We start from the raw sequence: 23483 nt of genomic DNA on the forward strand, positions 1-23483 counted from the left end.
ACCAGATCAACCCAATAGAACATCTTTGGGATGTGGTGGAACGGGAGCTTCGTGCCCTGGATGTTCATCCCACAAATCTCCATCAACTGCAAGATGCTGTCCATCAATATGGGCCAACACTTCTAAAGAATGCTTTCAGCACCTTGTTGAATCAATGCCACGTAGAATGAAGGCAGTTCTGAAGGCGAAAGGAGGTCAAACACAGTATTAGTGTGGTGTTCCTATGGTTTATATTGAAAAGCTTACTTAACAGGAAGTGCTTTTACTTAAGACCGGAGGTAGCTTAGTACATTTTGTCTTGATGTAAAGAAATGGGAATGTGAGCCTGTATCGATATTCAATGCAGAGTTAAGACAGTAAAAGGTGTTCTGGTCCTGATTAGAAGCTCCATTAATAGGAGTTAAATGTATCGTAACCCTTTTATGTTGTTCATTGTTCACTATTAACCTTAACGGCCTCATCAACATATTCTACCTAATTAACATATGTTATTTTAAAAGCATTAGAAAATCTGAGCCAAAAAAAATTAACATTAATAAAACCTATTTATTGACCAACATGAAAACGTTGCAGTGAACCGTGGTGATATTTCCCATAATGTTTGCTAGTCTCCTGGGAGTCTAAAATACAGTCAGATCCCACTCTTCTTCAGCAGGCTCCTCTTCATCAGCAGCAAACTCACTCCAGGAAAACTCCTTCACCTGAAAGACAGAGATTTAACGGACATACTTTAAATGAACGGAATGTTTTGTACATCTTTCCCTCCGGACACATGACATCCATTGCAGGCTGTCCATCCTGATGGAGGGATCCTCTCCTCTGACCTGCTCACCTTTTTTGACCACGTGTGCTTTCATTTTCTGTGCTGATGTGAGGGTTTGGGACAGAGGATGCCACATGTGTACAGCTAATACGGTGAATTTGTAATTTACGATATAAAATAAAAAGGAATTACACGTATGTAGATCTATATAAATGTTCACAATGAGGGAACATTGTTATGACACACTGACTTTTAACAACATGCTATCCTGTACCGGACTACGTGCTGCTTATGCCGCATGCTCCTTTCGATCTGAACACGCGTTGGTTGGTTACAGGATGTTGGCAGTGAAAGGAGTGTCACATCAACGTTACCCTCTCAGAAAAGTAGAGCCTGGTGCTGCTACCCGTGTCTCAGATTGGGGAAAAAGAGGATCTGTTGCGTGTCATCAGCATAGCAATATGAAGAAGAGCCATGTGAGGGAAGAGGAGGGAGCCCAGTAGTGAGATGAGGTGGGATGAGAGGGGAGGGAGCAGAGTCTGAAACCATAAGGTCCTGAAGGGAGGGAATGAGGGTCTGGTGGTTCACTGTGTAAGATGCAGCAGAAAGGTCAAGGATAAGGTCAGAGGCGAGTTTACCTGTAGGAGTCCTTCTGTCTCATCAGGTAGAAACGGATTTGAAGACTGTTTCAGTTCCACCATCACTTTACCGTTACCTACAGAGATAAAGAACCTGGTCATGGTCAACTGGGTCAGAGATCAGCTCTGTACATATGGAGGACCAGCCCCTCCCCAACAGTGCTAGTAGTATTTATACCTAGTAGTACAAGTAGTACTGGAGAGAAGGCGTTGACCAGAGCTTGCTCTCGGACCAGCCGGTGCAGTTTACACCTCTTCTGTATCAGAAGCTCTGGATCTAAAGACAAAGACGTTTCCATCAGTTATGGTGCAATTCTCAATATCCTTCAATGTCATTCTAGTGTCCCCGTGGACTTGTGAAATTGAGTTCTTGTGTCCTTGTGGCTCCGTCAGCTAACAACAGGAAACTAAGACTACAATTCACACAGGCCCATCACAAAGGGACAATAGAAGATACGTTGTTCTGACGAGTCCTGATTTCAGCGGCAACATTCCGATGTACGGGTCAGAATTTTGCTTATTCTTGGCACACTTTGGGACCCTTGTTTTAAATGCTGCAGCCTACCTGGGTATCGATGCTGACCATGCCCATCATAAACTGGTTTCTTGAACATGGCCTCTAAGTCACCACATCTCCATCCAATAGAGCCCTTTGGGATGTGCTGGAACAGGAGATTCACATCATAGAGCCGTGCAGCCGACAAACCTGCAGCAACTGCGTGATGCTGTCATGTCAATATGGACCAAAACCTCTGAGGACTGTTTCCATCACCTTGTTGAAAGTATAACACCAAGAATTAAGGCAGTTCTGAAGGCAAAGGGGGGTCCAACCATTCACTAGAAAAGTGGACCTAATAAAGTGGCCAGTGAGGGAGGGAGGGAGGGAACACACACACACACACACACACACACACACACACACACACACACACACACACACCTGTGCAGGTGAAGCAGTCCTCCACCACTGCTGCTGCTCTAGTCGTCTGCCTGTGATGAGGGAAGGAGAGCTGCAGCAAACAGCCAAACTTCAGCCTCCTCCATCGGCCTCCACCTTCATGCTCCTCTTCAGCTGCTTCTTCGTTGGGGAGCTCCTTTAGCTGAAGAAAACAGACAGACAGGAAGCCACACTTACTCACATGTACACTCACCGGCCACTTTATTAGGTACCCCATGCTAGTAACGGGTTGGACCCCCTTTTGCCTTCAGAACTGCCTCAATTCTTGGTGGCATAGATTCAACAAGGTGCTGGAAGCATTCCTCAGGGAGTTTGGTCCATATTGACATGATGGCAGCAGACAGTTGCCGCAGATTTGTCGGCTGCACATCCATGATGCGAATCTCCCGTTCCACCACATCCCAAAGATGCTCTATTGGATTGAGATCTGGTGATTGTGGAGGCCATTTGAGTACAGCGAACTCATTGTCATGTTCAAGAAACCAGTCTGAGATGATTCCAGCTTTATGACATGGCGCATTATCCTGCTGAAAGTAGCCATCAGAAGTTGGGTACATTGTGGTCATAAAGGGATGGACATGGTCAGCAACAATACTCAGGTAGGCTGTGGCGTTGCAACGATGCTCAATTGGTACCAAGGGGCCCAAAGAGTGCCAAGAAAATATTCCCCACACCATGACACCACCACCACCAGCCTGAACCGTTGATACAAGGCAGGATGGATCCATGCTTTCATGTTGTAGACGCCAAATTCTGACCCTACCATCCGAATGTCGCAGCAGAAATCGAGACTCATCAGACCAGGCAACGTTTTTCCAATCTTCTATTGTCCAATTTCGATGAGCTTGTGCAAATTGTAGCCTCAGTTTCCTGTTCTTAGCTGAAAGGAGTGGCACCCGGTGTGGTCTTCTGCTGCTGTAGCCCATCTGCCTCAAAGTTCGACGTACTGTGCGTTCAGAGATGCTCTTATGCCCACCTTGGTTGTAACGGGTGGTTATTTGAGTCACTGTTGCTCTTCTATCAGCTCGAACCAGTCTGGCCATTCTCCTCTGACCTCTGGCATCAACAAGGCATTTCCGCCCACAGAACTGCCGCTCACTGGATGTTTTTTCTTTTTCGGACCATTCTCTGTAAACCCTAGAGATGGTTGTGCGTGAAAATCCCAGTAGATTAGCAGTTTCTGAAATACTCAGACCAGCCCTTCTGGCACCAACAATCATGCCACGTTCAAAGTCACTCAAATCACCTTTCTTCCCCATACTGATGCTCGGTTTGAACTGCAGGAGATTGTCTTGACAATGTCTACATGCCTAAATGCACTGAGTTGCCGCCATGTGATTGGCTGCTTAGAAATTAAGTGTTAACGAGCAGTTGGACAGGTGTACCTAATAAAGTGGCCGGTGAGTGTATGTTGATGTGAAGTAAACTAAGTACGTTTTCTCACCGTGATGATGTCAGAGGTCCAGCCATTGAATCCTAGGCAGTAATTGGCCAGTTCCAGGCAGCGGGCGTGGCTTAGAGGTCTGCTGCTGTCAGACAGGAAGGAAGACGTGTGCTTGGAGCTCAGCCTCACCTGCACGCACAGAGTATGTCTCAATGCCATGGGCTGCATCTTTTAGGAGGTCACTTTGCCAGAAACTCTGCTGATGTACATGTTATGATGTAATATACAATACTGACGTTATGTAACGTTGGTAACCAATGTCTTCTTTTAAAATACTGTTGAGAGGATAGCATGATATGCAAAATGTATTATGTTGTTATATGACTTTTTTAAGGTTGAAGAACTATTAAGGGTTTAGGATGGAAAAGGGGGACACATACATCCGAAATGCTTGTGTTTTAATCTTATTTGTGGGACCAAACACTTTTGATAATATAATCAGCCATATTATGGAGTACATATAAAAAACATGCGCTGTAGTTTTACCTAGGCTTAACCTAGGGGTCGACTCCAGGTCCCTTGGAGCTTGGAGAAGATGTACATTGGTCCTCTTTTAGTGGAGTTTAGTTATTTTCGGGATTTCTGAGCCCGAGATAAGATCATTTATCGGGAGATTAAGTACGTTCCGGGTGGTATTTGCTCCGTCGCAGTCGTGACGATTAAAAATTCCTGAAGAAAGTTCTCCGAGTTGACCGTAGAGGTTTAGAAAAATAAGCAATGCTCCCCCGTTCCTCCGCTCTTCTTCACTCGCAGTGCGGTGCAGCGCGACCGAGATCCTGAGTTTCATACACGTCTCACGACATGCAGACTCACACACACTGTCTGAAGTAACATAACGCTGCCCTGATCCTGGCAGGTTTTAGCTAACTATTCAGTAAAACTTGTAAGAGTTCATTTATTGTGTAACTGCTCAACCTGCATCACTGGAAGTGTTTTCTTCTTTGACTCATATTCAAAGGAAAGAGGAGTCTTTACAAACTTGTTCCACAAAAAAAATGAAAACATTTCTATTCTGTACGTTAACTTGCTGTTGCTCCAAGAGTGCCTGTTAAAATGTTCTAATGACATTACGTAATGCTACGGTTCTGCAATGTCAGAAAATCAAAGATTGGTGTATGAGGAGCCACATCTCAAAGTAGAAGTCAGACTTGCCTTGAGCGGACAGCTTTGGAGCAGCGGGCGTCCGTCAGTCTGCCGTTGGGCCTTTGAGGCCTGAGCAGCAGAGTAGAACTTGATGAGGGCGTAGAACCCCGGCGGGTTAAGAGCAGAATTCTGACACACCTTGAGCAGGTAGAGAGGCCCGAAGCACGAGAAGACGCTGAGTAGACCAACCTGAGGAACCGCACACAGACACCTGAACCCAGGTGGACTCACAGACACCTGAACCCAGGTGGACTCACACAGACACCTGAACCCAGGTGGACTCACGTAGATCTGATCCTCAGAGTGAGTCGGCTGGATGTCCCACACAAAGAGGGTCTTGTTGTTCTCCGCAGGGACTCTGAACTCCAGGATGTCCACCTCCATCTCACCTGAGAACAAAGAGACACGTGACATTTACAGCCTTTAACCAAAGTTCACTAAGATATCTAATGATTTAAGGTGTGTTATTAATACGACAGCTACAGCAAACCCCGGCTCCTCTCCGCTAACCGTTAGCATGACGGCTACAGCAAACCCCGGCTCCTCTCCGCTAACCGTTAGCATGACGGCTACAGCAAACCCCGGCTTCTCTCCGTTAACCGTTAGCATGACGGCTACAGCAAACCCCGGCTCCTCTCCGTTAACTGTTAGCATGACGGCTACAGCAAACCCCGGCTCCTCTCCGTTAACCGTTAGCATGACGGCTACAGCAAACCCCGGCTCCTCTCCGTTAACTGTTAGCATGACGGCTACAGCAAACCCCGGCTCCTCTCCGTTAACCGTTAGCATGACGGCTACAGCAAACCCCGGCTCCTCTCCGTTAACATTAAATCCCGTTAAAGTTGATCATACTTTACCGTTCCTTCTCGTTCTCTCTTTCTTCTCGCAGCGAACAGTTTGAGTTTACCGCTTTTCCGGGGAGGGGCGGGGCCTCCTCCAGCAACCAATGACGACGCAGAAGAAAGTGACGACATGTCCGTCACTCAGAAATGTCCTGACAGAAATTCATTGGCCACTAAACAGTGGTACTGGTATTGCTCGACTTATTGATTCATTGATGACTATCAACATGTCCATCTATCTATATTAATACTATATTTATTATATTATCTATATTACTGTATTATATCAATCATCAGTATTATTGGTATTGATCAAATTATCGATTCATTGATGTTTTTCGCCATCAAATGGGATTTATATTTATATATTATATCCTCTCAATCGATACATACCGTCCTGACCCCTCGTGACTTCAGCAGTCACGAGGTGTGCAGGTGTGGCATCATGCGTTACATCATCAGCAGTTTCCTCGCCAAACAGAAAGTGAAAACCGAAAGAGAAAACGCGGATTGACGTCGAAAGACGTTCGGGAGAAATCATGGAGAGTTAGAAAAAGACGCGGCAGTTATCAGTAAATCCGACTCGACTTTCACTAAGTTACGTAGTTGCGATGGACGGAGACGCATGTTAGTGACGTCAGTCTGCATCTTAGATGCCTTCACCCATCAGCTCTATATCTACCTGTCAGTTCCCTCAGTGAGAGAGAATTGCACAACTCGAATCCATCTCTGACACATGCAATCAGAGGCAGTTGGTTTGGAAAATGAAAGTAAAAGAAATCTTCCCACATTAACAGAAACAAACAAAACCAAAAAGTTGAAAGTAAAAATTATAATTTATTTTCAGAGTATTTCATAATAAATGAAATAACATGATGATCTATAAACAGATAGTATATATTCATTGAATTAATTGTCAAACACTGATTCTGATGATTGACTGAATTTCTTAGTTTATTGGTAACAGTTGAACATAAATCAACTAAATCTAAATATAGTGATTACATCCATTATTGCTGCAGTAGAATGTATATTATATTTAAGAATATAAATATGTTGTGTTACATATATATTGATTATTCACACAGTATGTGGTTTAGAAAGTGAAAGACAGAAATTCCCACTTTTCACTCTCACTTTTCTCACTCGTTTCTTCTCTGGAATAAAAGTGTGAGATCGGCAGCATGTCGGACACAAACACAATCCTCCTCCTCATCTTCATCATGACAAGCTGGACCAGCATGATGGTGTTCTTCTTCTGCAGTGCCGGGACCCCCGGACTGTGCTGCAACTGGCTCCAACGCTATGGACACCTGAGCAACAGCTCTCTGACTCTCATCCAAACCATGGTGAGTATGGCAAAAGATGGCGAAAGATGGCGAAAGATGGTGAAATGGATCATTTGGTACTGAGCCGCACCACAGAAAGAAAACATTTATTTATTTATTTTTGGCATTTGACTGTTTTATTTTGAAAAATGACCAGATTCTCTCATAATTACTGAGCTTTTCCCTCTAGACATATTTATAATTGTCCACTCGCAGCTCCAAAGGTATCAGACACCATGATACTGTTAAAATAAAGAGTTTTCTCTTGCTATTTTCTCCAAACCTTGCCAAATCCAGCTTGAGGGGTTATCAGATTTAGTTCATAAAGTTTGTAAAACCTTGATTATAAAGTTCATACAATTGAAAGTCTAAAGTTAAAATTAGATTTTAAAGTCAAACTTTTCAATATAATTTAAAACTAAAAATGTAATCAAGAAGTTGTCTGTTGAATTGTGTGTTTAAAGCTGGCGTCGTTGGTACCATTCGGAGATGAACTATTTTGTTGATGTTTATATACAGTATATGAAGATAACATTCCCACAAATTGAACAAAAGTGATTGTGTTTGTATGTTTTAGGGCGGTCAGCTGACTGATCAGGAGAGTCCAGTCGCCTTCCCATACCAACTCTACAAACGCATAAAAAACAATACGGTAATCAATACATCAATCAAATGACCAACCAAACAATGGCTCCATCAATCAATCAAACTACCATCAATGCTTCAATGCATCATTGCAACATTTATCAATGAACCAGTCAATCGATCGATCTTAACTGTGAGGTGACACTTACACCACCAGGTAGACACCCAGTTGGTTTTCATCAGAGACAGTCTGAAGTTGATGGCTGGTCTCTATCGCCATGACAACCTCTCCTCTGTTACCTGGGATACAAAGAAGATGGAAGACTTTCTAATAATCATCCACAGACAAATAGACGGACTGAACAGTTGTGTGAGTACAGAGACACATCAAGTCCTTCTATCTGCTCACTGCTGCTTTCAGTACTGACTCTAGTTTTTGTTGTCAGGTGTCTCAAAACCGAAGGAACAGGCCACTGTGCAGGTACTACCACAGACTGAAGAAGAATACTCTGTGCAGCACTGTAAGTACCAGCATATTGTATACCTACCAGAACCGACTAGTTCTAAGTGTACCGGGTGGTGTATAAGTACTAATACTCACTGTAGTTCTGTGTGGTATAAGAACTGGTACTGATTGTAATTATGTATGGTATAAGTGGTAATAGTGACTGTAGTTCTGTGTGTACAGGGTGATATATGTAGCAATACTAACTGTGTACTTTGTGAACAGGGAGGGAGTCCTGCATCCTGGGAGCTGATAAGGAAGGAGAGTAAACTGCATCTGGATCAGTTGAACCAGCTGTGGGGCTTCATGGTGGAATCAGCAGGCGCTAAATGACACAAAGTGGGGGTTAACATGGATACATTGTTATGCTATTTATTTATTATCTATATTTATGTTTCTATTTATAAAAATAACTATTTATTTATATTTACAAATCATGAGTTTTACTTGATAACCTTTTGATACAGACAATAAATATATTGTAAATCAATGAACTATTTGTTTTTTTTTCGCAAAAAAGAAAATGGTGTCAAAGTTGCGATTGGTTAGAGGAGTACTGAGACTTTTATCCGACTTAGAATAAGTGCATTCGACCTAGAGGAAACAGACCAGAACAACAAGAAAATAGAAAGAACAATTTCTTCACCAAAGCCAAACTACAAAGTGCTGTTGTCAGCGCCGTGAGTGTATGCTCATGAAATGATTCAACCCGTTCTGGGTTTTTATATCAACTCACACCAACCCTGAGTCTCTCCAATCCCCCTCTTCTTCTCTCGCAGGAATCTGAGCCCGACATCCTTCACAGTTTGCATGATAGACTGGAACACATCTTAGAGAGGCAACCTCTCAACATTGAAGGGCTATAGCTAGCATGCAGTTAGGATTTAGTTTTATTAAGTGCTCTACATGACATATCGGATCCAAGAGACAGGTAGAACATTTAGACTTCAGTTGTAGAAGTCAGTGGATCAAGGTTGATGGAAGAGAAGCCATCCAGGTAGGTATCAGGGCCCACTGCTGCATCCAAGGCAGGAAGTGAAACTAACCCAGGGACACAATAGAACACTGGAAACAAACCCAAACCTAGTTCAGGTGTAGTGGGTAAAGGTGCTACCTGGTCTAGGAATAGTGGGTAGAGGTGTGTTTTTATCTGCTGTCTCCATGTTGTTGGGGAGCTCATTCCACCATTAAGGAGCCAGGATGAGATGTTGTTGAGTAGGTAGCTCTTTGTGAGAGAGCAACAAGCAGATTGATGCAGAGCAAACTGAGCAGGCAGGGGCGTAACGTTAGACCAGGTTCTCAAAGTAGACTGGACCTGATCAATCCAGGTAAGGTCAGACCAGGTCCTTACACTAAAGATGCATTTGGAATATAAGTTACATGGTTTGTAACGAACAGATCTAGCCTGGAGGGCTCTCAGTCTGTAGTTACTGCTTTTGGCCTGCAGGGGGCAGCAGCCTACTACACACTAAGTAATGATTTCAGTAACATGTTTGGAGGTGGGCGGGGCTTGATTTCATATAATTGATAATCATATCAATTAATGAAAAACAGGAAGAGACCGGTGTTTAGTTATAACAACATAACGGACAAATATCACAGGATGCATTTTTATTACAGTTAAAAACTGGAGCTTTAAAATAGACTCCTAATCTTCAAAAACATATTTTCAAATGTTTATGATCATGTTTTATTTCTGACCTTTCAACAGAAAAACATCAGAACATTTTTGGGTACTTTTATTCCCGGTAGAGGTAGATAATCAAGATTCATTTCCAAAGAACCTTTTAATCTTTCATTATGATTAATTTAGAAAAAAGAGTATATTAAGAAGATTAATCAATAGTTTAAAGAAGCCCAATTTACATTTCAATTTGAACAAAACATTATTTAACAGTTTAATAAGATTAGCTGAAACTAACAATAATTTGTTTGGTAAAACTACCCACAGTTATGTATTTATTTGTTATAAAATGTAAAAACATGATAATAAATGTCATTGACAGAAATCAGAAGTTTTTAAGCTTTCAGGTTTTATCCTGGATTTGTTATCAATTTTAAACATACTATACAACTGTATATATGTTGTACTATCATGTACTATCATGTTGTTATCATTTGAAGTCATATTTTAAACTAGGCACCATTCTTATCACACGACTGGACATAGTTTCCCGGGAAAAATCCCCTGTTTCCGTGGAGATACCCCTCAAACCAGCCGTCGTCGCGGCGAAGCAGCAGGTAGACGACGTCGCCCTCCGTGAGCGAAAGGTCGCCAGGTTTGGAGGCCTCATAGCTGTACAGCGCCTCCACTGGACACATAAGAGAGTTGCATAATACAGCTATATCTATGGATATATATTTATAGATACGTATAAGCTCTCTCTATATTTATATACATATAGAGTACTATGCATATCTGTGTGTGTGTGGGGATACCTTTTTCCAGATATTGGTCAGGAGCGTCTGTGTGGTGGTCAACCGGTGGAGGGAGGGGCGGCATAAGGTCATTGAAAGCACCCAGATCGTCCAATAGGAAAGGAGGGGGCGTGGCTGGGAGCTCGAGATCTAAGAGCATAGAGGTGCTGTGAGTGACAGCAGGGATTGGCTAATAAGGTCTCTAGAGGCAGTGCTTTGACAAAAAGCAGCAAAGTCAAAAAGTTTATATTTTCAGTTGTGTTTACCCCTAATTTATAAGACTACTGCTATTAATGTTCATTGCTACTGCTACAGTGTGTAGTACTATTATTACGGATGTACACTACTACTGCCCTACTACTGTCATTGTACTGCTACTACCAGTAACTATATACAAACTAGATATGTTGGTTTTCTTACCCAAATGTTTGAGGTGAGCAGGCAAGCAAAGTTGAGTTGAGGAAGAGGAGCGTGGAAGCAGGGTGGAGGAGGAAGAGAAGGATGGAGGAGCATGGGGAGGAGGGTAGGGGGGAGGAGGGGGGATCATCACTGACAGACAGGGAGAATAGGGAGAGTGATAATCTGCATTGACACAACATGTATGGATCCACAACTAAGGACTGAAGAATCATCTGAGAAAAAAAAAGCCTAAAATGTCTTTCCTCAAGCATGCCTAGTACCCCAACATCTTCAGGAACTCCGAGAACGCCAACATCCAGATGAACTCCTAGTACCACAACATCCTAACGAACTCCTAGTAGCCCTAATACCCTTACATCCTCAAGAGCTACTATTACCCAAGCATCCTGGAGAACTAGTACCCCCCGTTCCCCAAAATCCGAAAGAACCCCTGGTGTCCCAACATCTTGGAGAACTCCTAGTACCTTGAGTATCCAAACATCCTCAATAAGTCCTAGTAGCCCCAGATCCTGAAGAACTCCTACTATCCCTAGTACCCCAACATCCCGGAGAACACCTAGTATTCTAGTACCCCAACATCGTCAAGAGCTCCTAGTACACCAAAATCCTGACGAACTTCTAATACCCTAAAATACTCTCAGTAACTCTAACATCCTTAAGAACTAACTACTCCAACATTCTAGGAAAACGTAAAACCTCCCCAAAGAACCCCTCTCCTCCTCAAGCACGACTAGAATTTCCTCAAGGACCAAGATTACCTTTAGGGCGTCCTCAACAATTCTCAAAACTCACTTACTCTTATGTTGCGTACAAACCAAACACAAACGCTCTCAATGCGCCGCGCACCCTTCCAGCTTCCAGCGGTACACGAAGCTAACGCGTAGCCCGTTTGATAGCTTGTTTGCACAAACTGTCCCCTGCCAAGGTGGCCAGGCAATGTGAGCTCAAACACATCCAACCTGTACGTTATTATGAGCAAACGTTCTGCAATATTAATATTGAGTAGCAATGTTTTGTTAAACAATATAATTATCCTTCACTGTAATGTACATTCTACATCTACATTCAACTATAAACAGACACAGCTAATGGTATCATTACTTTATCCTTTTTCTGATTCGATAACTGTCTGCAGAATGTCAGTGACAACAGGGGGCATCTCATCAAGGCTGTAGTGCCACGCCATTTTCTTGCCAAAGTTGAAATATTTCAAATTTTGCGTTTGCTGCGTCTGACGCAACTTTGCATGAATCGACTTTTCCGCAAACACACGCGCAAAAAAACGCCACGCAGAATGGCGTGGTTCCAGTCCTATCGTCGGTGCATGTATGTAATCCTGTGTGAAGAATTTGTTTCACGTTTGGTGTGAATGCAGCATTAGGAGTGCAAACGTCTCAGACACCATTATAGATAAAAGTAAATTCATCATTTTCTTTTAAGTTCTGCACTGAGTTTCTATAACATCAAAGTGAAGTCCCTTCCTCGGCTTACGTGATTGGACAGCAGGTAGGAAAAGAGAGCGAGTGTGACTGCAGCGGGATGCAGGGCTGGAGCGAACCCTCAGAGAGAGGGAACGAGCTGCAGGGGGCGAGCGACGGCGGCAACTCCTCCTCGGCAGAAGGCTCACTGAAGAAAACACGACAGAAGAAGAAACTGGAAAAAAACTGAGCGTAAAAGAGAACCAAGAGGAAAACACCAGGAAAGAAAATGACAGAAAAAAAACACAAGAGAGAGAAACACCAGAGAGGAAGTAAAAACTTAAATCTCCATCAGGTCCGTCTGCAACCTCGGCCTCTGATTTGGGGGATTGAACTCAGAAACAAGTGGAGAAGTACCGGGAACCAATGAGCTTGTGTAAAGTACTCACCACCTGACCAGTACAGCCGGGTACTGGTGAATCTGTGTGCCAGAGACACAGTACGAAACAACAGAATAGAGCAATAGAGTGTTTCCTCCACTGAGTCTGGGACACTGTGATAAACTAAAAGGCCTCTGAGCACCCAGAATACTACAATGACCTCGAGAACTTGTGAGGTGTTTGGTTTAAAACCAAACTGTGATAAAAAGTGTGATATTTCCCCGTCTTTGTTGTAAGTCTGTTACTAAGCAGAGCTGATTCTGTTCCTCCTTAATGGTCTGTAGACACATGAACACATGAATGCAAACCGTACAGACTATGCGGTACCTTCTACTTCCTGGTTGGGTTGAGGGAAAAGGGGCGGAGCTGGCAGCTCTAAGGCCTCATTGGGCATTGAAGGAAAGCCATCATCATCAGAGGGAGGAGGGGGGGATGGAGGAGGGAAGCTGCTCTCTTCCACCACTAAGGAGAAAGACGCGTGTGATGTCATCGTGATGTCACTGATTTTGACCAATGAAGGATTTGTACGTTCTACCACAAATAATGAAGAAGTTGTTTAATTACTCCTGGCTAAGCTGTGTCTCAAAGTCGCTAAGCTGCTCCTTAACGACGCATCTGTCGACCCGTCACTTCCGCTCCTTTGGCCCGTCGGCTCCTCCGAACGGAGTTCACGTCGGATCTATCCTTTGCGGCCCAGAATATCCCAGCATGCAGTGCGAGGATTTAATTTAATCAGGACGGGGGCGGGTGATCCGACAGCGCGGAAGAGTTCACTTTTAAATGTAACATTAAGTAAAAGAATTCACTCCAATATCTACCAATAGAAATGGTATAATAAAATATATATAACATCACATTTGAGTTTGAAATCGCTGAAGTTACGCGATGTAACTGATGTTGTGTTTTAGACTTTAGGACAAACTTCTCTTAGTTGTAACGTTAACTCGGTCATGCTCCCCCCCCATACAGCTCCTGACCCAGACTGACCCTCACCTGAAACCCCCCTTGGTCCATGTGCTGTTCTTATGAACATGTACCAACACACGTTTAGAACAAACACACGTCTGCCCACACTTAAGATTGCAATATTACTTTTAGCTGAAAGTAATTATAAATTAGTGAAGTATTGTACATTAACTTATCTAGTAAGTGTATCTTCCATATCTGTTTTTTCGTGTTTTAAGGGTTATTAAGCTCAGCATGGAGTGGAGATAATGTTGATGACGCAGGCAGGAAGGAGGACAGACCGTCCCATTTCAGAGAGCGTTCGGTTGGAGGACAAGTCCAGGTCTATGAAGGCCACAAGGATGCAGACTAGAGACTTTGAGACACAGCTTCTGTTACCATGATGGTGAGCCTAAATAATGGTCACGTTAACATCCAATGATATCGCTTTAAAACTCACCTGTCTCAAGGCTGAGGGAAGGAGCCGGTGGAGGAGCGTTGTAATCGGCTACAGCCTCTGAGGGAGGCTGGGGAGGTGGTGGGGGGAGCAGATTCAACAATACTCCTGGCAAATCAGGCGGGGGTGGAGGGGGCGGGGTCGAGGTATTAGTGACCTCATCATCCTGAGCTGAAAACTCATTTAGTGTAGCAAAAGACGGGGCTTCGTTCAGCAGCATGGTAATAATGTCCCCATCAGTTGGAGGTTGGCAGGCGGGGGGGATAGTGGGCGGAGCTACGGGTTTCCCAAAACTAGAGCTGAAAAAGAAATAAGTTAATATAAAGAAGTTTGTGTTTAATCTTTTTCAAAGATCTTACATTTCTCTCTTGAATATAAAATGAAAGTATTTTATCTTTAAAAGATGTTTGATATTTTTCTGCCTGATGGATTCATTTGATACTTTAATAACTTAATATTGATATATAGTAAGTTGATATTATCATTGTATATTATAGTATTGATGGATGTTAGTGTAACAGCTCCTCAGTGCTTTATTACCACTGTGTTATTACCTGCTGACAGGGGGCGCCACTGGACACTGCACAGGTTCTGGAGGTTTAGTGGACCTGCACAGACACAAACACACACACGTGCACACACACACACACACACACACACACACATATGTCCCGGTTAGAAGCGCTTTAGATGAAACAGGAAGTGGTCATTAACAGAGACAGCAGAACTTGAACCTGATGGAGGTGCCGTGTTTGCGGATTGTTCCGGTTTGGTCGGCCTGTTTCCCAGAGACCTGATGAGGGGGGGCACACACAGGATTGTGTTAATGTGTGTGTTTGTGTTTGTGAGAGAGCTTCAATAGAGTCTCTCAGGCAGCTGATTAGTCTCTCCAAACATTTTCTCACGCTCTACAAAGACTGTGTGTGTGTGTGTGTGTGTGTGTGTGTGTGCGCGTTTGTGTGTGTGTGTGTGTGTCTGTGTGGCTGTACACCAGCAGCAGAAACACACAAATTGAGCAACACACTCATGACACTCATGAATGTGTTGAGGATACATTTCCCTTATTGGTTTTCTTCTTGAGTGGAATATTCGTCCATCACTTTTCAACATGTTTCTATATTATAAATGTCATCAGTATAAATGCTGTGTTTCCCTGCAAAGCTTCAAGTTCTCACTGGACAGGTTTATAGCACTTAATATAATGTTACTGTAGTTTGTAGTGTTTTACTGTAGTTTATAATAGCTTATAATATTTTTGTAGTTTGTGTAAGTCTGGCTCAGGGGGGAGAGGGGTCGGCTACAACCCTTCTGTCCGGGAGGGGCGGCAGTTTGCAGCCCATCACCCTCTCTGCAGAGCACAGAACTAACTACAGTGGCTAGTTTATAGTACTTTACCATAGTTTGTATGAGTTTGTAGTATTTGACTGTAGTTTACAGTACTTTACTAACTAAACAAGGTCACAGCATGAATGAGGAACTTCTTCTGTTTCTGTGGTTGTTCTGCAGCCCCCATCGCTTCCTGTTAGCATCTCAGAGCAGAGACTAAGCCTCACTTCTGCTTCTCTAAATACTGCGATCAGAATACGAGAATATGGTAACTACTTCAGAAAAACCCTGTACTTGGTTTAGTACTGAAGCTCATAGTTTATCTGGAAGATCTTCCCTGCTACCCATGTTGTGTCTATGTGTATTCAGAGCCAGTGGGCAAAAGACTTTCAAAACAAGACATTTTTGTGCGTTAGCGCACATGAAGAAATTGTTGCCGTTGATGAAATAATGTGTTGACCAGATATTAACGCATTGTACATATTTATATATTAACTTCTGTAGGTGATGTACCTTCATGAGTTCAGTATTTGTACATATCTATATGTATATATACTGTATCTGCGAGTGAAGTACCTTCACGCCGTGGCCAAGGCTGTCCAGCAACTGGTAGCTGATTGGTTGACGGCTATAAGGTGGGCGGGGTTGCGAGCCAGAAGGAGGCTGCAGAGGATGGAGGATCTTGTGACTGCGAGGAACTCGTCTCACGGCCGTGAAGACACCTATCTCCCTCCTGGAAACCTTCTCCTTGTGATTCTCCACCGTCTGGAGTGTGGAGAAGAACCCCATAAGTGGAGAGGCATGGGGTGGTTTATACCTTTCATTATTTCATATTATATATTTTAATTTAAGGTAAAAACCAAAACTTAAAGATAAAGCACATTAAATAAGATAGTATTCATTAAATATGTATTTACTCTTGTAAAAACATTTAAAAGTAAACCACAAAAGAAGGAATTTAGGACTTGAAATCTAGTAGTGAACACAAAGAACAGAGGCCCCATTCATCCATTCACAAACAGACACACATGCATACACACAGAGACACACAGAGACACACGGAGACACTTAGAGACACTCAGAGAGAGACATACACACAGAGACACACAGTCTAACACTTACTAGCAGGTTTAATACAGCCTGTTGTCATGGTGACGCAGACCCACAATGAGTGGTCCCTTTAAAAACTGCTACCAGAAAGCAAATTAAAGAAATCCCACCAGCACTTAAACTACACCCCCACAATGCACCTGGCCACATCACACATAACTTTCAACAACAGTAACGCTGACACCAAGGTTTCAGTGGGCGGGTCTCACCTGACCAATGAGGTTGATGGAGGACTCCAAGTGACGCAGCTGATTGGTCTGAGCCTCCAGCAAACTCAGCATGCTATTGGCCAAAGAGTTGATCTGGTATGCCACGCTGGCCAGTGATTGAGTGGTGAAGTTCTTAGTCTCCTCCAACGCCTTCATGTCACCTGACTGGGTGTTAGCTTAGCTTAGCACAAAGGACAAAAATAGGGGGAAACTGTTGTACTACTATTAGTATTTTAAGTAGTAGTACTAATCTGTAAGTAGTTGGTGTGGCAGTAGTCGGCTACACTCAGCAGGTTGTCGTTGAAGTCGTAGTAGTACCATTAGTAGTAGTAGTAGTACTGACCTGAAGGTAGTTGCTGTGGCAGTAGTCGGCTACACTCAGCAGGTTGTCGTTAAAGTCGTAGTAGTACCATTAGTAGTAGTAGTAGTACTGACCTGAAGGTAGTTGCTGTGGCAGTAGTCGGCTACACTCAGCAGGTTGTCATTGGAGTCGTAGTAGTACCAGTAGTAGTACCAGTAGTAGTAGTAGTAGTACTGACCTGAAGGTAGTTGCTGTGGCAGTAGTCAGCTACACTCAGCAGGTTGTCATTGGAGTCGTAGTAGTACCAGTAGTAGTACCAGTAGTAGTAGTAGTAGTAGTAGTAGTACTGACCTGAAGGTAGTTGCTGTGGCAGTAGTCGGCTACACTCAGCAGGTTGTCGTTAAAGTCGTAGTAGTACCATTAGTAGTAGTAGTAGTACTGACCTGAAGGTAGTTGCTGTGGCAGTAGTCGGCTACACTCAGCAGGTTGTCATTGGAGTCGTAGTAGTACCAGTAGTAGTACCAGTAGTAGTAGTAGTAGTACTGACCTGAAGGTAGTTGCTGTGGCAGTAGTCAGCTACACTCAGCAGGTTGTCATTGGAGTCGTAGTAGTACCAGTAGTAGTACCAGTAGTAGTAGTAGTAGTACTGACCTGAAGGTAGTTGCTGTGGCAGTAGTCAGCTACACTCAGCAGGTTGTCGTGGTTTTCCAGTAGAGCTCTTCTGGCGTTTGGGGCTCCTTCCATAATCTTCATCACCTCCTCTTTAACGTTCTGGTCCTTCATCACTGATTCAGGATGTAGTTTTATGTTTCTAATTAATGTCTTTCTACGTTTCCTTCATATGAGGTTCTTCTTTCCCTTTCATATGCTTCTCTTTGTACTCACTTCTGTGTAGGTCTTGAAATAATACAACACTGCTGAATGTAGATACAGCTTAATATTTCATTACATCAGGGACATGTTGCACTTTTTTTAGCACTGACAGCTTCACAAATTTAAAGCAGTTTATGAGATATAATTTACAAATTTTTAACTGTGAAATAGTGCTTTTTCATGTTCATGTTTAACTTAGAATTCACTTTACAATACATGTGTTTGATGAAGTAAATTATCTGAATACAAAAAGAAAATTAATCATCTTCATTTTAAAATCAAAGGAGAAATGACAAAAGTTTAAAGACTCACCAGAAATATTTCAAATAGAATCTGTAGAAGTTCAAGAGGGAAAATGGAGGCTCTGATATCGCTCTCTGTCTGTCTCTCGTTTCTCTGTCCTCCTCATTCTGTAGAAACATCAACCTACAAGTCTTTTTTCTGTTTGGCACCGACCTTTAGCCAAAGATCGTCTCTCCTGCCAGAGAGGTGTCACTCCTCTTCGGCATCTTCACTACTCTTTTTTAGGCTAGTCAGTAGTAGTTGCTGTGCAAAAAACACTTAGGTGACGTTGTCAAGAGGGACAACTGCATGTAATTGGGGAGAATCAATCAAATATTTTTCAGAAAAAAAGCTTTCTTTGCGGTCCTATACCAAGAGACCGGTGGTACATACCAGAGAATCAAGGAACTAACTGAGAATAAACAGTTATTTGTATTTTGTAGACATAGTGGAGGAACTTGCAAACACATTTTAAGAAGTAGAACTGACAGAAGTTGAAACAAAATTCTCAAAATGTATTTGACATAAAATAATTCAATCTTGCAACAGTAAGCAACATTATGAGTCCCTTCTGTGCTCAGTAACTCAGAGGACAAGGCAATCCATAATATTGATTTTGCACTGATAGACTTGGACAACAGCTGCTATCAATCCAATCTTTAAATGCAGCCGTTGACCTTTGCAGGAGCCAACAGGACAGCGAGAGGCTTTAGTCTCCATGAACGAGGTCGGAGTGAGATTCCTGCCTGGGTTTCCTGTTCTGCTCAGTTTAAACCACTTCCTGTTTTACTGAGAACAACTTAATTATCGTACTTACTGCTGAGAGTAACAGTTCATACAAGAGTTGGTTCATTTATGTTTATTAAAGTTTATAATCAACACATCAAAGGAGACACGCTCTGTGATAATGGTGCTGGTAATAACACATGTTAATAACACATGTGCTGTTACTACATACCAACATTCCTCCACCCAAACTCCTTGTTATAAATATTTTATCACAAGTCTATTAATGAATATTAGTGCATATTAATGAAGAATCACAGAAAGACGCTCTATCACAATCACAGTAGAATTAAGTCCGTGGCTCGTTGCTCGGGGCAACCGGGTTCCAGGGCTGTTTGCGTGGAGCTCCATCTTTGTCCTTCTTCTCCAGAGGCTTCAGGTGGCATGTGAGCACCAGGTCTCTGACACACACAGACACAAACAACGAGCAAATTACAAGTTACAACGGTACAAATGTTCCTAATGAAACACTCACGTGTCTGTGTGCTCAGAACCTTATTCCGTATTCATGTTTAAAGAAACACCCTAATGAATGTTCTCCGTGTGTGTGGTGGATACGTCCAGGAAGTGGAGGTGTTCTCGGAGCCTGGATGCTTCCATGCTACCTGAACTGGCTGTAAGAGGAGCCTCTCTGGCTGATGGCTCTCAGCTTGGCGTCGTTCTCTCTCTCATGTCGTCGCTCGGACTCGACCGCCCCCTGCAGCTCTCTCTCCAGCGCTGAGAAGTTGATGACATCACACTCTGATCTCGCCATGATCTAATGATGACGTAAAAGGTTCAGATCTTTACACTAAATTAAACTTGTACAATAAACAAGTAGATGGGCTGATCACATGATCAAAATTAGATATTGATGGCACCTTTAATCAAACCACGAGAGCAGAACCGGACAAGATCATAAACAAGACCACAACAATTCCATTACCAGATCTGTACGAGTCCACTACTGGACCAGAACCAGACCAGTCCACACTGTCCCAGAGTGGGTCTTAAGGTTTAGTGGATATCAGGCTGACGAGTTGTGACCTAACGTTAGTTCTGGTCTGGTTTGGTACTGGTCTCCCACATGATGGATTACACTGATACTTTACTTTAGTAAAAGTACTGTTAGCATTCAGCTCATTGGCTCGGCTGCTAAAGCTAGCTGCTAACAGACCTGGCGGAGTGATCCAAACCAAACGGTTCACCTCAAGCAGCTGGCGCTCCTCGTGCTGCCGGCTGTCTTTGTCTCTGTCTCTCCCTCTCCCTCTGTCTCTGTCTCTGTCTTTGTCTCTGTCTCTGTCTTTGTCTCTGTCTCTGTCTCTGTCTCTGGGGGCTCGCGGGGTTTGGGTTTACTCACGTGGTTCCGCTGTTTCCAGCTGTGTTCAAGCTTCTCGTGGGTCACAAACAACAAACCGTCTCCCTGACGACGGGATAACGCGGCGCGCATGCGCAGTGCAAGGCAACAGCGTTCGGGTTTTAAACATAAATACATGCAGATGTGTGTATAATATATATAATATCGATGATTGAGTGATCAGCGGCTGATTGAGTGCACTTCTACGTGACTGATCCCGGTCGCAATGATCCGTGGACTCACGGTTCTGACCCAACAGACTCGTGTTAAATCTCACAGTGAGAAAGGAGACTTCCACATATGAACGGACCCGTTTTGGTGAGTGATGACGTTAAGCAGGTTGTGAGGTGACCTGGGGATGGGTATCGTATGGTTTCTTTCCGGTACCGACACTTAAAAGAAGAAAAAGCACAACACAATGATTGAAACAAAAAGTAAAGCTGTGATCCAGTCCAGTGTTTTGCTCTCAGTGAGCAGGTCGGGATGGAGGGTTTCACCACGTCCCATGTGCGGTACACGGACCCACCTCTCTGTGACCGCGGTGACGTCAAAAGCCAGCTGCAAGGAGCAGGCGGGTCCGTGGAGCTTTTTTATCATTTCTCGTTTGAAACCAAAATCGGTAAAACCGAAGTGGACGACAGTTTAACCAAAAACGAGACAGACCGACATCGTTACGTTAATCCCTCATGTGGTTTTGCCTAAAAAACAAAAACAGAAGCGTAGCCGCAAAACCGGAAGTCCGTAGATTTTCACAATAAGAGTCAACGCAATGGAACATTTGTATGCTAGAGATCCGTAACATTTGAACCACTTCCGTTTTACCGCCTTTGATTTAAAACGAGAAAATAGTTTTTTTAATGGTTTTTAGGGTAAAAGGGACAAAAGGTAAACGGACCCCGCAGCTTTCTGGGACTTTGTTAAACATATGTGGAGCAGATAAAAACTGAACGCTGCTTCTCCATGTTTAGTTCTGACTGTGGGACCAGGAAGTAGACCAGGATTAGACCAGGAAGTAGACCTGTCCCAGACGACGATAAGGCCTTGTGGTGGGTCATAAGATATCAGCAAATTTGGTCCTAAACCATTCAGTCCTTTATAAAGTAGCAGCAGGATTTTGAAGTAAATTCTATGTTTGACAGGAAACCAGTGTAAAGACCTGAGAACTAGCATGATGTGATCTACTTTCTTGGTCCTAGTGAGGACTAAAGCTGCAGCATTCTGGATCAACTATAGCTTTCTATTGACTTTTTATAGAGAGATGTAAAACACTGTTACGGTAGGTCTTAATCTGGTTAAGACATAAGTCCTCTAATCCTTGGTATATTCTTTAGTTAGGTAGATAGTAGGCTGATTTTGTAACTGAGAGCCTAAATCAGTACCTGCGCTGCCTTCTGTGAAAAGGGGTAATTTCTCCTGATGTTGTAGAGCGTGGACCTACAGGATCGTGTTGTTGCTGTAATGTTGGGAGTAAAGTGTCACCAGTGATGCCAGGACGCGTTAGTATGTCCAAACCAGTAACAAGATTAAAGTTACTTGTCCAAGTGACTGTGCGTTACTATTTTGTCATTAATCGTAAAGTATATATTTTATTTCCTGCGTCTCTGGGAGTGAAGCCACGTAGATGCGACAATAAAGGCACGTTTTCAGCATGAGGGTCCCGTCACGTGTCCATACATAGACCGAGCACGCCGCGACACAAACAACAAATGGAGGAGAGAGAGAGAGCGATGCGCATTTTCAAGTTGGAAATACAATCACTATTTTGAGTATTTGTCAGCTAACAATGGAAATATCAAGGTTCGTTGTGCACTGTGTGCTGGTGGAGACAAAGTGCAGCCAGTGTTTCCCTACCATTATAACACTTTTTTCTGGTGTTCGGCAAAAGTGTTGGAAGTGCAGAGTTGAAATCACACTGCAAAAAGATTCAGCTCTTACAGAGTCAATTGTACGAAAGAGTTGGGAGTCATTATCCAGTGTCAAGATCAGTTAAATTAACTCTTTGTTAGGATTGAAATGTACAGTATCAGTATCATGTTTCAGGCTTAACCTCATGTAATATGGTGTATGGATTGGTGAGGGTGCGCCAGGAACCACAGGGTTGTTGCTTTGAACCCTGACTTACCCATGTTCCATGTCAAAGTGTCCCTGAGCAATACACCTAACCCTGAACTGCTCCGTAGGCTAAAATGTAAACTCCATGTGTTAGAAATGCAATGTAAGTTACTTAAGCTAAATTACGTTGAATTCAACACTGTGTGTTGATTTAACACTGACAAGATTGGGACAAAAGAAACACCAGCACCAGTTAAAATTGAATCTCACAGAGTAAATTTTACTCTCTGAAACTTGCTGTGTACCAGCAGACAGACCACCGCCCGCCGCCAGAGTGCGTCCGGTCCACCGGGTGACAGCCGTGGCGTCAGCGACCCGTCTGCCGTTCGGCAGATGCTGAATGTAACTAATAAAGTAACTTGTAATCTAACTTAGTTCCTTTTAAAATCAAGTAATATGTAAAGTAACTAAGTTACTTTTTAAAGGAGTAATCGGTAATCCCATTACTTTTTCAAAGTAACTGAGGCAACACTGAGTGTCACACCGAGGTTAATAGCGGTCAATGTCGGCGTTAACAGTTGCCAAAGTTACAGTCAGGTCCTGGGTATGAGAACATTTTCCCAGAAAGAAAAGTAGTTCAGTCTTGATCGTGATCTTCAGGTGGTGAGCGGACCTCCACTGAGAGATGTCAGTGAGACAGGCAGAGATCTGTGCAGCCACCTGAGTGCCCGAGTGAGGGAAGGAGAGAATTCGTTGGGTGTCATCAGCATATATATATATATATATATATATATATATATATATATATATATATATATATATATATATATATGTGTACAAGTCTAGTTATAGTCGAATATATTTATATCTCATGTGTATTCCACAAAGCGTCCCCGGGTCAGGC

The 23483-nt window shown here is 43.1% G+C and overlaps 4 protein-coding genes across 16 annotated transcripts; 1 reads left to right on the forward strand and 3 right to left on the reverse strand.

Moving 5' to 3' along the window:
- Positions 1-209: 209 nt before the first annotated feature.
- On the reverse strand, positions 210-6517 carry rdm1 (RAD52 motif containing 1). Of its 4 annotated transcripts, none has more exons than XM_037477445.2 (8): positions 6182-6386; positions 5232-5335; positions 4956-5135; positions 3804-3932; positions 2342-2501; positions 1580-1678; positions 1402-1478; positions 210-701 (listed from the first exon to the last, which is right to left on the reverse strand). In XM_037477445.2, exons 1-8 carry the CDS (start codon positions 6327-6329, stop codon positions 621-623), a joined length of 978 nt encoding a protein of 325 aa, XP_037333342.2. In that variant the 5' UTR covers positions 6330-6386; the 3' UTR covers positions 210-620. The 4 variants fall into 4 exon arrangements, with proteins under 4 accessions (XP_037333342.2, XP_037333343.2, XP_062421757.1 ...); XM_037477446.2 differs by lacking the exon at positions 6182-6386 and adding an exon at positions 5804-5992 and having other exon boundaries at positions 4956-5157; XM_062565773.1 differs by lacking the exon at positions 6182-6386 and adding an exon at positions 6471-6517 and having other exon boundaries at positions 220-701.
- A 455-nt stretch (positions 6518-6972) lies between these two features.
- Positions 6973-9354, forward strand: ifnphi1 (interferon phi 1). Its single transcript, XM_062566128.1, has 5 exons — positions 6973-7137; positions 7694-7768; positions 7919-8092; positions 8148-8222; positions 8432-9354. The coding sequence occupies exons 1-5, from the start codon at positions 6973-6975 to the stop codon at positions 8537-8539; spliced, it is 597 nt and encodes a 198-aa protein (XP_062422112.1). The 3' UTR covers positions 8540-9354.
- On the reverse strand, positions 7763-18565 carry abi3a (ABI family, member 3a). Of its 7 annotated transcripts, none has more exons than XR_009957143.1 (14): positions 18436-18565; positions 17902-18035; positions 16950-17114; positions 16207-16395; positions 15039-15097; positions 14859-14912; positions 14308-14603; positions 13230-13364; positions 12536-12670; positions 11045-11173; positions 10646-10774; positions 10351-10518; positions 8421-8531; positions 7763-8001 (listed from the first exon to the last, which is right to left on the reverse strand). XR_009957143.1 is itself a non-coding variant. In XM_037476983.2 (13 exons), the coding sequence occupies exons 2-13, from the start codon at positions 18031-18033 to the stop codon at positions 8488-8490; spliced, it is 1635 nt and encodes a 544-aa protein (XP_037332880.2). In that variant the 5' UTR covers positions 18034-18035; positions 18436-18565; the 3' UTR covers positions 8181-8487. The 7 variants fall into 7 exon arrangements, 5 of the variants coding, with proteins under 5 accessions (XP_037332880.2, XP_037332881.2, XP_037332883.2 ...); XR_009957142.1 differs by having other exon boundaries at positions 8414-8531; XM_037476983.2 differs by lacking the exon at positions 7763-8001 and having other exon boundaries at positions 8181-8531.
- Positions 18566-19248: 683 nt separating this feature from the next.
- On the reverse strand, positions 19249-21256 carry ccdc103 (coiled-coil domain containing 103). Of its 4 annotated transcripts, none has more exons than XM_037476471.2 (3): positions 21054-21256; positions 19797-19948; positions 19249-19592 (listed from the first exon to the last, which is right to left on the reverse strand). In XM_037476471.2, exons 2-3 carry the CDS (start codon positions 19943-19945, stop codon positions 19481-19483), a joined length of 261 nt encoding a protein of 86 aa, XP_037332368.2. In that variant the 5' UTR covers positions 19946-19948; positions 21054-21256; the 3' UTR covers positions 19249-19480. The 4 variants fall into 4 exon arrangements, with proteins under 4 accessions (XP_037332368.2, XP_037332365.2, XP_037332370.2 ...); XM_037476468.2 differs by lacking the exon at positions 21054-21256 and adding an exon at positions 20531-21036; XM_037476473.2 differs by lacking the exon at positions 21054-21256 and adding an exon at positions 20379-20518.
- Between the last annotated feature and the right edge of the window lie 2227 nt (positions 21257-23483).

This window comes from Pungitius pungitius, chromosome 12 (genome assembly GCF_949316345.1).
Source record: "Pungitius pungitius chromosome 12, fPunPun2.1, whole genome shotgun sequence".
NCBI lineage: Eukaryota > Metazoa > Chordata > Actinopteri > Perciformes > Gasterosteidae > Pungitius > Pungitius pungitius.